This window comes from Nerophis ophidion, linkage group LG13, assembly GCF_033978795.1.
Source record: "Nerophis ophidion isolate RoL-2023_Sa linkage group LG13, RoL_Noph_v1.0, whole genome shotgun sequence".
Taxonomy (NCBI): Eukaryota; Metazoa; Chordata; class Actinopteri; order Syngnathiformes; family Syngnathidae; genus Nerophis; species Nerophis ophidion.
The window spans coordinates 17,440,746-17,454,265 of NC_084623.1; the positions used below are offsets into that span (position 1 = coordinate 17,440,746).

Consider the following 13,520-nt stretch of genomic DNA (forward strand, 5'->3'; position numbering starts at 1 on the left):
GTCCTGCCATGCACGTAACAGCTTACTTACGGAACAAATTACAATACCGCATACACTAATGTAAAGCATATCACCTAGGAACTCCAGAATTATTATCAGTTCAGTTTTGACCAATATTGAGTTACTGGGTTTTTCTGTTGTATCTACGCGGTTATGTGGTAGTTGCTAGGTCCTGCCATGCGCGTAACAGCTTAGTTACGGAACAAATTACAATACCGCATACACTAATGTAAAGCATATCAGCTAGGAACTCCAAAATTATTATCAGCTCAGTTTTGACCAAAATTGAGTTACTGGGTTTTTCTGTTGTATCTACGTGGTTATGTGGTAGTTGCTAGGTCCTGCCATGCGCGTAACAGCTTACTTACGGAACAAATTACAATATCGCATACACTAATGTAAAGCATATCACCTAGGAACTCCAGAATTATTATCAGTTCAGTTTTGACCAAAATTGAGTTACTGGGTTTTTCTGTTGTATCTACGCGGCTATGTGGTAGTTGCTAGGTCCTGCCATGCGCGTATCAGCTTACTTACGGAACAAATTACAATACCGCATACACTAATGTAAAGCATATCAGCTAGGAACTCCAAAATTATTATCAGTTCAGTTTTGACCAAAATTGAGTTACTGGGTTTTTCTGTTGTATCTACGCGGTTATGTGGTAGTTGTTAGGTCCTGCCATGTGCGTAACAGCTTACTTACGGAACAAATTACAATATCGCATACACTAATGTAAAGCATATCACCTAGGAACTCCCAAATTATTATCAGCTCAGTTTTGACCAACATTGAGTTACTGGGTTTTGCCTTTGGACGGGAGTACTGTGACTTTACATATTTGGTTTTAAAATTTTTACTCTCAAGCAGTGGTAATAATGCAAATATTTTAAAGTTTGGCCCCAAGTAAAAATGTGTTGGAAAAGCATGTATTAAAAAAGTGTGTTATGTACCAAAGTCCGTCCCCTCAAATCAACAAACAACAACCCAGCAGAAGAAAGTCAGAACTCACTTGCAAACCACATCTGCGGTCTCGTCATGAATGAGGCACGGGGCGCCATGGCATCGAAGACACTTGTCCACCTCACATTTGTTTCCCTCAAACCTGGCGGGACACACGCACTCCACGTAGCCGGTGCTGGACAACGTGCACGCCTTGGAGTTCACGCAGTAGTGGTGACAAATGTCTGGTTTACATTCAGGTAGATACAAGACAGTGGATGGCATGTTAATGGCACAGCAGGAATGTAGTTTAAGCTGGTTTAATTGGACTTCTGAAAGCTTTTAATGGGACCTAATTATCCTTATCAAACGACATCCTAGCTGCGGATGAAAACATCTCACCCCTTGGGCAAACAACAAGAGGGAAAAAAAAACTAATGATGTCTAGCGGAAATTGTTTCCCCACCAACAATAATGAAAAAAGCGGCGCAAAACAAAACAAAAAAGTCATTATCACTTCAGCAATGAAATATCCAAAGGTTATTTGATCGTGATATTTGTATTTTGTTTAATTGAAAATGTATTTATGGAAAGAAAGTGCTGAAAGGGAATAGCTTTTTGGGTCTGCACACTTTCTACACTGCAAAAAGTCAGTGTTGAAGTGAAGTATATTTATATAGCGCTTTTCTCTAGTGACTCAAAGCGCTTTACATAGTGAAACCCAATATCTAAGTTACATTTAAACCAGTGTGGATGGCACTGGGAGCAGGTGGGTAAGTGACTAGGATGGCGGAACCGGAAATCGAACCTTCAACCCTCAAGTTGCTGGCACGGCCACTCTACCAACTGAGCTATATCGCCGTGTTAAAAAAGGTGCAGTCTTTTGATGACTGCACCTGGCTCTCAAATAAATCTTAGCTGACATTGCTTAACACGATATGTAAAGAATAATTCCGCCGGTAATCACAGTGTCAAAAATAACGTTCAAAATATATAACATTCTCATGCATTTTCATCCATCCATCCGGTTCCTACCGCACCTGTTCAAGAAGTCGCATTAATGGTAAGAAGTGTTTTATTTATTGTTGGTTAGCCTCAGAATAACAATGTTATTGAAAAGAATAAGAAACATATTACACTCTAAAAATGTTGGTCTTTCTTAAAAATGTACACATATAGTTGGATTCGGTGTTAAAAATAAATTAATTATATGGCTCTCACGGAAATACTTTTAAAAATATTTGGCTTGTATGGCTCTCTCAGCCAAAAAGGTTCCCGACCCCCTGTTCTAGTTTCAAGCATGTTTTACTCAATATAGGTGATAAAATCTCAGCAAAAAGCTCTAATATCTTACTGAGACCATTTAGGACCAAAACCCTTAAAACAAGTAAAACACTTTAACATAAAATCTGCTTAGTGAGAAGAATTATCTTATCAGACAGAGAATAAGCACATGTCACCCTCATTTGAGATATTTAATCTTACTTAGATTTTAGTTTTTGCAGTATATCTGTGAGGTGAAGTGAATTATATTTATATAGTGCTTTTCTCTAGTGACTCAAAGCGCTTTACATAGTGAAACCCAATATCTAAGTTACATTTAAACCAGTGTGGGTGGCACTGGGAGCAGGTGGGTAAAGTGTCTTGCCCAAGGACACAACGGCAAAGACTAGGATGGCGGAAGCGGGAATCGAACTTGCAACCCTCAAGTTGCTGGCACGGCCACTCTACCAACCGAGCTATGCCGCCCCATGTGAACTTTAAACACGTTGGTTCGCGATTCTAAATGTTATTTGTGTCTAAAGTGTCCGAGGACCGTGTACATGTTGTCATTAAATTGGCAACCCCAAAACTCACGGTGCAGACAGCGATCTCCGGTGTATTCCGCCAAACAGCGGCAGACTGGCTGGTTCCCATGAGTGACGTCACACGTTCCACCGTTCAAACAGTAATTGTCACATATCCTTCTCTCGCAGAATGGGCCCGAGAAGCCGAGAGGACAGTAGCATGTAGGCTTACCTGGATAAATGGAGACATCAGAGTTAGAGCATGGAAAGAAAACCAGAATTTCTGCACCGGTTGCAGCTTCTGTATCACAATCATTGGCACTATAGTTTATTTTATACAGTATGTTGACCCGAAGCTGTAACTTATAGGTAGCCACAATTTATACTGGATATCAACAAAAAACCCAATACATTGAACTGCATCTAAAATCTCTGATAATAGCACTCCAGTCTGGAGTCCAGGACCTCCATGTAGCAACACCCTGATCCGGGATGCAGTATCCTGGCTAAAGTGTATGTCCGTATGCAGTGCAGTAGGAAGAAGATTCATATGGCCTCATGCGTCGTGGTTTACCAGACACATGAAACGTGACAATTTAGGAAGCACCTTCAATATAGTGTTGACAATCTTAATAGTGTTTTGTGTAGGCTGACCATATTCTGAAATCCCAAAAAGAGGACACATATATTTGTGCCAAGGTCAGGACTAAGTGAAAATTTGCCAGTGATACTCGAACTTGCTTTGTAAATAATATATTTATTTAAATGAAGCATTTTTTTTCTCGTCTGTTGACAGCAGTGTTGGCGCTAGGAATTTTTAAAATGGGGTCCCACAGTAAATTTTTGGGGTTGAACTTTTTTGTAAGCATTTTGAAAAAATATATAAATGTATACATTATCCTGTTATATCTCACGTTTTATATTGTGTTATGGAAAAAGGTTGTCATAATTCATTAAAAATAAAAATGAAAAAATAAAACCAATTTGTACACGTATGTAAATGTATTCAGTTATAAACATTCATTCACTTTCTCTCCTTCATAGATCTGAACTTTACCGCTGCTGGTAGTTTTTTCCATATTTTTATTTAATAAGTTGTAGGTGTATTTATTTCAGCATTAAAGTGTAAAAAGTGTTTTGCTTATAATAGTGTGCCAGAGCATACATACATTTATTATTTAATGCTTAAATCTCAAGAGTCTACATCAACTTCAGATCCATCCCTCATTTCAAAATGTTTTAGTTTTTTCATGTTTTTTTGTTTGTTTGTTTTCCGCCCTTTTTTGTCACACAAAACTATGTTTTAAATGGCAAACAGACAAAATATTTTTCAAAGTGGAATGTTTGATGTGAATGTCAGGCTTGCCCCTGACAGTTTGTTTGTGTTTTAGTTTTTCCTCTGTGTGTGTAGTATTTCCTGTCTTTAGTTCCTGCCAGCACTCATGTTTTGGTTCAGTTTCCTGTTTGTCTCCCTGTGTGCTGTGTCCCCTCAGATGCGGCTTATTGGCACCTGGCCACACCTGGTGTCAATCAGCCTGTCCCTATTTAGACCTGTTTTCTCCTCAAGTCTGTGCTGGATTATTGTATTGTCGCTCCTGTCGTATCGTGTCAACGTCAGTTCCACTTGTCGTTCCTACTAGTCGTGTCATTGCAGCGTAGCGGTAAGCTATATTCGTTAGCTGTTTGTAGCTTACTGTTTTTTTTTCCCTACTTCCAGTTTGTTTTCATACTACAAGTAACGACTTCTGTTTCCTGCTCGCTACCTGCTAGCTTCCACACTAGGCTCGTTATCTTCTCGCTCCCATGCTAGCTCTTTTAGTTTGTTATCCGCTTTGTGCGCGCTTTTGTTAGTACCCTTTTGTTTGTTCCTGTGTTAGTGTTATATTAAATCTTGTTTTCCTACGCAATGCCTGCCTCCTTCTCTGCATTTAGGGGTTCGTCAACAACAAACCCTGACAATGAAGTAATCGGAACCTTAGATAGGTCAATAATTAATAATAACATTGATTTTGATTCAATATTATGTTTTGCACAATGACAGTTAAAAAAAACAAAAACAGCTTTGTTTTATTAGTCAACATTGCAACTTTTTAAAAATTACATTTCACCTTTAAGCTTTTTTATTTCTCTTTTGTTATTTTTTTGTTTATTTAATGGTCTATTTTGAATGTGCCGTGGGTCTTAAAAACATTAGCTGTGGGCCGCATATGGCCTCCGGGGCAAATTTTTCACACCCCTGCTATAGATAATAAAAAATTAAATCGGATAAATTTATCGACAAAAAACAGAGCCTGGCGGTGCATGCGCGTTTATCATAACTCTCTCGCTCTCTCTGTCTCTGCCCCTTCCTCACGAATGCTGCTGCCTCAGCACACCTTCACATTTTTTTGTTTTTGTTTTTAACTCCTTCATACCTCTGAACATACATTGAAAATACACGCAACCCTAACTCAAAATGCCGGACCTTTTAGGCATTTAAGAAACCCCGCCCGGACAGCCCGGACAGCCCTGCAAAAGAGGACATGTCCGGGGAAAAGAAGACGTATGGTCAGTCTAAGTTTGTGGCAATTTCATCTTTGACCAAAGCGTCAGTTGTGAAATAGAGTGGCACGTTAATCATTTTCAGCAGACTGCATTGAAAAATGATTAACATCCCCCCCAACACCTTGCTCTAATGCTAGATCCAAGGGACAATATGAATCCCTTCCCTACTGTATACATTTCTAATGCACACTTCTATGACGGCAAATAAATGCAATTTCTTACAAGCTTAATCAGGCTAAATTGGGGCCGAAGCAGAATTTACACATTTGAAAAAAAACTATATATATACAGAACAGGCCAAAAGTTTGGACGCATCCTTCTCCTCATTCAATTAGTTTTCTTTATTTTCATGACTATTTACATTCTAGACCAGGGGTCACCAACACGGTGCCCGCGGGCACCAGGTCGCCCGTAAGGATCAGATGAGTCGCCCGCTGGCCTGCTCTAAAAATAGCTCAAATAGCAGCACTTACCAGTGACCTGCCTCTATTTTTTCAATTTTATTTATTTACTAGCAAGCTGGTCTCGATTTGCTCGACATTTTTAATTCTAAGAGAGTCAAAACTCGAATAGAATTTGAAAATCCAAGAAAATATTTTAAAGACTTGGTCTTCACTTGTTTATATAAATTAATTTTTTTTTTACTTTGCTTCTTATAACTTTCAGAAAGACAATGTTTTGAGAAAAAATACAACTTTAAAAATGATTTTAGGATATTTAAACACATTTGCCTTTTTACCTTTTAAATTCCTTCCTCTTCTTTCCTGACAATTGAAATCAATGTTCAAGTCAATTTATTTTTTTATTGTACAGAATAATAAATACATTTTAAATGAATTCTTAATTTTAGCTTCTGTTTTTTCGACGAAGAATATTTGTGAATTATTTCTTCAAACTTATTATGATTAAAATTCCAAAAAATTATTCTGGCAAATCTAGAAAATCTGTAGAATCAAATTTAAATCTTATTTCCAAGTCTTTTGAATTTATTTTAAAATTATTGTCCTGGAAAATCTAGAAGAAATAATGATTTGTCTTTGTTAGAAATATAGCTTGGCCCAGTTTGTTATATATTCTAACAACGTGCAGATTGGATTTTAACCTATTTAAAACATGTCATCAAAATTCTAAAATTAACCTTAGTCAGCAAAAATTACTAATGATGTTGCATAAAAAATTTTTTTTTAATTTTTTCAAAAAGATTCGAATTAGCTAGTTTTTCTCTTTTTTTCTGTTGAATTTTGAACTTTAAATAGCCGAAATTGAAGATAAACTATGTTTCAAAATTTAATGTTCATTTTTTTCCTGTTTTCTCCTCTTTTAAACCGTTCAATTAAGTGTTTTTTTCATCATTTATTCTCTACAAAAACCCTTCCGTAAAAGGAAAAAAAAATGTACAACGGAATGACAGAAAGAAATACACATTTTTTATATATATATAGATTTATCTATTAAAGGTAAATTAAGCAAATTGGCTATTTCTGGCAATTTATTAAAGTGTGTATCAAACTGGTGGCCCTTCGCATTAATCAGTACCCAAGCTCTTGGTTTCAAAAAGGTTGGTGACCCCTCTTCTAGATTGTCACCAAAGGCATCAAAACTATGAATGAACACATGTGGAGTTATGTACTTTACAAACACATGTGAAATAACTATAAACATGTTTTATATTTTATTTATATTGAGTCTGACACTTGCAGTCTGTCATACTTTTATATTTGATATATAATTATACTACAGACTATGCCATGGGCAAAATATTGACATTCATTTCAATAAATAAAGACACATTTAAAAAAAAAAATGTGTACATTTTAGATGCATCAATGAATGCATGGTTAACACTAAAATGCATTAATTGATTTTTTCACTAAACTTTGTGGACAGTGGGGAATGGACATTAACTTTGGTACAAATCTAAGTAAAGTAACATTGCAAACATTCTCCACTATCTGACTCCATCTAATGAGCAGTCACCAAACTCAATTTATCATTTTAGGGATAAACTCATATCAACAGGTTGATTGACAGGGTTTAACGTTTTCTTCCCCCCCAAAAAAAAAAAAAAGAATTGCCTAACAGTGGTCGACCATAGGAGAAGAAACTGCTATTTTTGAAGAATATCCTAATAATTGAGAGGTACATTTAAATGCAAATATATTGGGCTTTTCTGCGGTAGTGATTGACAATTTATTACATGTCAATCAAAAATACATTTAATTTTCAAGGTCTGATTAATAAAATGTGTTATTCCGAAGATATTTATGCATGTATAAGTGCGCTGAGCATTTGACAGTCCATTTAATAGACAGGAAATGGGAGGAAATGGGTTTGCAATTTAGAGACAGAAGAAGGCGCTGGCTTTGAGGAATCACACGTCACTGGCTTACAATAGATTATATATTCATATGAGGATTATTATGCATTATCACAAGTATCAGTGATGAATTCAATAATATACTTTTGTAGTTTAAATGACACAATTCCAAGTGTACCATTCTGCATGCAACAAAATGCCTATTTCTCTTTTTAAGGACATTTTTAAGGACTCATGCAATAGGTCAAAAGGTGGCCATTGCACTAATACGTAATGTATCTTTAACTAGAAGAGGCAATTCCTGAAGGAATTGCATGTGAATGCTCCAATGCTGAAGTTGAACTGAAATGCTGACAGAATGTAGTATGAATGTAAGAATAGTTGGAATGGTTTGAACAGGTCGAAAAATTTGGGAATTTTGCAACTTGGAAAAATGGCCCATTCATTTCAATGGGAACTTCCTGGAAATTCGGGAATTTTGGGAAAAGCGGAGATTTTTTTTAAATGATTAGGGCCATGAATGTCCTAAATGACCGGAATTGGTTGGTGTTAGAAATGTTTAAATTGGGCAAGAAATGTTGAAGTAGTAAATGGTATTCGGGATTTTGGGGAAAATCGGGAACTTTTAGGAACTTGGAAAAAAAGAGTAGTTTTAATTTCCAGAAAGGTTTATAATGTGTCAAAGGTTGAATGGGTAGAAGAATGTCGGAATTGTGGATCTTTGAAGAATGTCCCATTGATTTCAATGGGAATTTCAGAAAAAAATGGGCATTTTGGGTAAAGCGGGATTTTTTTTTTTTTAAATGGTAAAAAACTTAAATGGTCAGAATGAGTTGAAAAGGTTGGTGTCGGAATTTTTATCAAATCGGTCGAGAAATGTTTTAGTAGTAACATGTTCAATTGAGAAATGGTATTACGGAATTTGACCGCAATAACAACTTTGGACATTTTGGGAAAAGCAGGATTTTTTTTTAAAAGGTAAAAAACTTAAATGGTAAGAATGATTGAAAAGGTTGGTGTTGGAATTTTTCAAATCGGTCGAGAAAAGTTTTGTAGTAGTAACATGTTGAATTGAAAAATGGTATTACGGAATTCCTGGAATTTTGGGAAAACCGGGAATTTTCCAGTTCAAGAAACAACTTTGTTTTTTATCCTGATTAACGGGAATGTTTTGACGGTGGAACGGTTGAAAAGCGTTGTAAAATGTGGAAGGAGTAGTTGCCAGAAAAAAATTGAGTGGAAATACTGTTTGGAAAATCCAGGGATTTTTTTTGGAAGTTAAAAAAGGAAAAGTTAGAATTTCCAGAATGGTGGAATGTGTTGAAGGTGGCATGGTTTGAATAGGTAGAAACATGTGGATATGGTGGAAGTTTGAAAAAGGGCCAATTCATTTTGAATGGCAAAAGTGCCCCGGAAAACCTGGAATTCTGGGAAAATTGGGAATGTTTGGAATTTGTCAAGGAAAAAAGCCCGCCATTCCTGAATGGGCTGAGTAGTTTAAAGTTGGAACGGTTTGAATCGGGTGAAAAATGTGAAAGGTAGAACGCGCCAAAATCTGGAGACGAAGAAAAATAAGAAGAATAAATAGATGAATTTTGGTGTAGAAATCCATATTTGTGTGAATGGTTTGGAGCCATCCATCCATCCATCCATCATCTTCCGCTCATCCGAGGTCGGGTCGCGGGGGCAGCAGCCTAAGCAGGGAAGCCCAGACTTCCCTATCTCCAGCCACTTCGTCTAGCTCTTCCCGGGGGATCCCGAGGCGTTCCCAGGCCAGCCGGGAGACATAGTCTTTCCAACGTGTCCTGGGTCTTCCCCGTGGCCTCCTACCAGCTGGACGTGCCCTAAGCACATCCGTAGGGAGGCGTTCGGGTGGCATCCTGACCAGATGCCCGAACCACCTCATCTGGCTCCTCTCGATGTGGAGGAGCAGCGGCTTTACGTTGAGCTCCTCCCGGATGGCAGAGCTTCTCACCCTATCTCTAAGGGAGAGCCCCGCCACCCGGCGGAGGAAACTCATTTCAGCCGCTTGTACCCGTGATCTTATCCTTTCGGTCATGACCCAAAGCTCATGACCATAGGTGAGGATGGGAACGTAGATCGACCGGTAAATTGAGAGCTTTGCCTTCCGGCTCAGCTCCTTCTTCACCACAACGGATCGATACAACGTCCGCATTACTGAAGACGCCGCACCGATCCGCCTGTCGATCTCACGATCCACTCTTCCCCCACTCGTGAACAAGACTCCTAGGTACTTGAACTCCTCCACTTGGGGCAGGGTCTCCTCCCCAACCCGGAGATGGCACTCCACCCTTTTCCGGGCGAGAACCATGGACTCGGACTTGGAGGTGCTGATTCTCATTCCGGTCGCTTCACACTCGGCTGCGAACCGATCCAGCGAGAACTGAAGATCCCGGCCAGATGAAGCCATCAGGACTACATCATCTGCAAAAAGCAGAGACCTAATCCCGTGGCCACCAAACCGGAACCCCTCAACGCCTTGACTGCGCCTAGAAATTCTGTCCATAAAAGTTATGAACAGAATCGGTGACAAAGGACAGCCTTGGCGGAGTCCAACCTTCACTGGAAACGTGTCCGACTTACTGCCAGCAATGCGGACCAAGCTCTGACACTGATCATACAGGGAGCGGACTGCCACAATAAGACATTCCGATACCCCATACTCTCTGAGCACTCCCCACAGGACTTCCCGAGGGACACGGTCGAATGCCTTCTCCAAGTCCACAAAGCACATGTAGACTGGTTGGGCAAACTCCCATGCACCCTCAAGAACCCTGCCGAGAGTATAGAGCTGGTCCACAGTTCCACGACCAGGACGAAAACCACACTGTTCCTCCTGAATCCGAGGTTCGACTATCCGGCGAAGCCTCCTCTCCAGTACACCTGAATAAACCTTACCGGGAAGGCTGAGGAGTGTGATCCCACGATAGTTGGAACACACCCTCCGGTCCCCCTTCTTAAAGAGAGGGACCACCACCCCGGTCTGCCAATCCAGAGGTACCGCCCCCGATGTCCACGCGATGCTGCAGAGTCTTGTCAACCAAGACAGCCCCACAGCATCCAGAGCCTTAAGGAACTCCGGGCGGATCTCATCCACCCCCGGGGCCTTGCCGCCGAGGAGCTTTTTAACTACCTCAGCGACCTTAGCCCCAGAAATAGGAGAGTCCACTACAGATTCCCCAGGCACCGCTTCCTCAAAGAAAGACGTGTTGGTGGGATTGAGGAGGTCTTCGAAGTATTCCCTCCACCGATCCACAACATCCGCAGTCGAAGTCAGCAGAACACCATCCGCACCATACACGGTGTTGATAGTGCACTGCTTCCCCTTCCTGAGGCGCCGTATGGTGGTCCAGAATCGCTTCGAAGCCGTCCGGAAGTCGTTTTCCATGGCTTCCCCGAACTCTTCCCATGTCCGAGTTTTTGCCTCCGCGACCGCTAAAGCTGCACACCGCTTGGCCCGTCGGTACCCGTCCACTGCCTCCGGAGTCCTATGAGCCAAAAGAACCCGATAGGACTCCTTCTTCAGCTTGACGGCATCCCTCACTGCTGGTGTCCACCAACGGGTTCTGGGATTACCGCCACGACAGGCACCAACAACCTTGCGGCCACAGCTCCAATCAGCCGCCTCGACAATAGAGGTTCGGAACATGGTCCACTCGGACTCAATGTCCCGCACCTCCCTCGTGACATGTTCAAAGTTCTCCCGGAGGTGTGAATTGAAACTCTCTCTGACAGGAGACTCTGCCAGACGTTCCCAGCAGACCCTCACAATGCGCTTGGGCCTGCCAGGTCTGTCCGGCATCCTCCCCCACCATCGCAGCCAACTCACCACCAGGTGGTGATCGGTAGAAAGCTCCGCCCCTCTCTTCACCCGAGTGTCCAAAACATAAGGCCGCAAATCCGATGACACAACTACAAAGTCGATCATGGAACTGCGGCCTAGGGTGTCCTGGTGCCAAGTGCACATATGGACACCCTTATGTTTGAACATGGTGTTTGTTATCGACAAACTGTGACGAGCACAAAAATCCAATAACAAAACACCACTCGGGTTTAGATCCGGGCGACCATTCTTCCCAATCACGCCTCTCCAGGTTTCACTGTTGTTGCCAACATGAGCGTTGAAGTCTCCCAGTAGGACAAGGGAATCACCCGGAGGAGCACTTTCCAGTACTCCCTCGAGTGTACCCAAAAAGGGTGGGTATTCTGAACTGCTGTTTGGTGCGTAAGCACAAACAACAGTCAGGACCCGTCCCCCCACCCGAAGGCGAAGGGAAGCTACCCTCTCGTCCACTGGGTTGAACTCAAACGTACAGGCTTTGAGCCGGGGGGCAACCAGAATTGCCACCCCAGCCCGTCGCCTCTCACTGCCGGCAACGCCAGAGTGGAAGAGGGTCCAGTCCCTCTCGAGAGAACTGGTTCCAGAGCCCTTGCTGTGCGTCGAGGTGAGTCCGACTATATCCAGCCGGAACTTCTCTACCTCGCGCACTAGCTCAGGCTCCTTCCCCCCCAGTGAGGTGACGTTCCACGTCCCAAGAGCTAGCTTCTGTAGCCGAGGATCGGACCGCCAAGTGCCCTGCCTTCGGCTGCCGCCCAGCTCACAATGCACCCGACCTCTATGGCCCCTCCTATGAGTGGTGAGCCCATTGGAGGGATGACCCACGTTGCCTCTTCGGGCTGTGCCCGGCCGGGCCCCATGGGAACAGGCCCGACCACCAGGCGCTCGCCATCGTGCCCCAACTCCGGGCCTGGCTCCAGAGCGGGGCCCCGGTGACCCACGTCCGGGCGAGGGAAATCTGGGTTCATTTCGTTGTAATTCCATAGAAGTCTTTGAGCTGCTCTTTGTCTGATCACTCACCTAGGACCTGTTTGTCTTGGGAGACCCTACCAGGGGGCATGAAAACCCCCAGACAACATAGCTCCTAGGATCATTGGGACACGCAAACTCCTCTACCACGGTAAGGTAGCAGCTCAGAGAGGAGATGGTTTGGAGCATTCACACAAATATGACAGCTAAAGCAACTTTTTCCCGAAATTTCAAAAGTTGCTTTAGCTGTCATATTTGTGTGGTTTGGAGCATTCACACAAATATGACAGCTAAAGCAACTTTTGAAATTTCGGGAAAAGTGGGAATTTTTTAAAAAATGGTAAAAAAAAATTGAATGGTAAGAATGAGTTGAAAAGGTTGGTGTTGGAATCGAGAAAAGTTTTTTAGTAGTAACATGTTGAATTGAGAAATGGTTTACGGAATTCTTGGAATTTTGTGAAAACCGGGAATTTTTCCAGTTCAAATACAACTGTGTTTGTTGTCCTGATTAAGAGGAATGTTTTGGCGGTGGAACGGTTGAAAAGCGTTGTAAAATGTGGAAGGAGTAGTTGCCAGAAAAAAGAGTGGAAATAGGGCTTTGGAAAAGCAGCAAACTTGGAAAATCCTGGAATTTTTTGGAAGTTGAAAAACAAAAAGTTAGAATTTCCAGAAAGGTGGATTATGTTGAAGGTGGAATCGTTTGAATAGGTAGAAACATGTGGAAATGGTGGAAGTTTGAATTATGGCCAATTCATTTTGAATGGGAAACAAGTCCCGGGAAACCTGGATTTCTGGGAAATCTGGGAATTTTTGGAATTTTTCAAGGGAAAGCATGTGATTATTGTATAGGCTGGACAGTTTGAAGTTGGGACGGTTTGAATTGGGTGAAAAATGTGGAAGGTAAAACGCGGCAAAATCTGGAGACGAAGAAAAAGAAGAAGAATAAATAGATTAATTTTAGTGTAGAAAACCAAATTTGTGTGAATATTTTGGAGCATTCACACAAATATGACAGCTATAACAACTTTGGAAATTTCTGGAAAAGCGTGAATTAAAAAAAAAAATGGTAAACAAAACTTGAATGGTAAGAATGAGTTGAAA

At 41.4% G+C, this 13,520-nt stretch overlaps 1 protein-coding gene across 6 annotated transcripts in view; it reads right to left on the bottom strand.

Annotated features, from left to right (window-relative positions):
- Positions 1-13,520, bottom strand: part of lrp1bb (low density lipoprotein receptor-related protein 1Bb) — a 993,888-nt gene that overhangs the window by 52,393 nt on the left and 927,975 nt on the right. For all 6 annotated transcript variants that reach the window (XM_061918476.1, XM_061918478.1, XM_061918475.1 and 3 more), the window contains 2 exons: positions 2,801-2,962; positions 1,014-1,188 (listed from right to left, as the gene is read on the bottom strand). In XM_061918476.1, coding sequence (XP_061774460.1) covers positions 1,014-1,188; positions 2,801-2,962 — 337 coding nt within the window. The remainder of the gene's footprint in view (positions 1-1,013; positions 1,189-2,800; positions 2,963-13,520) is intronic.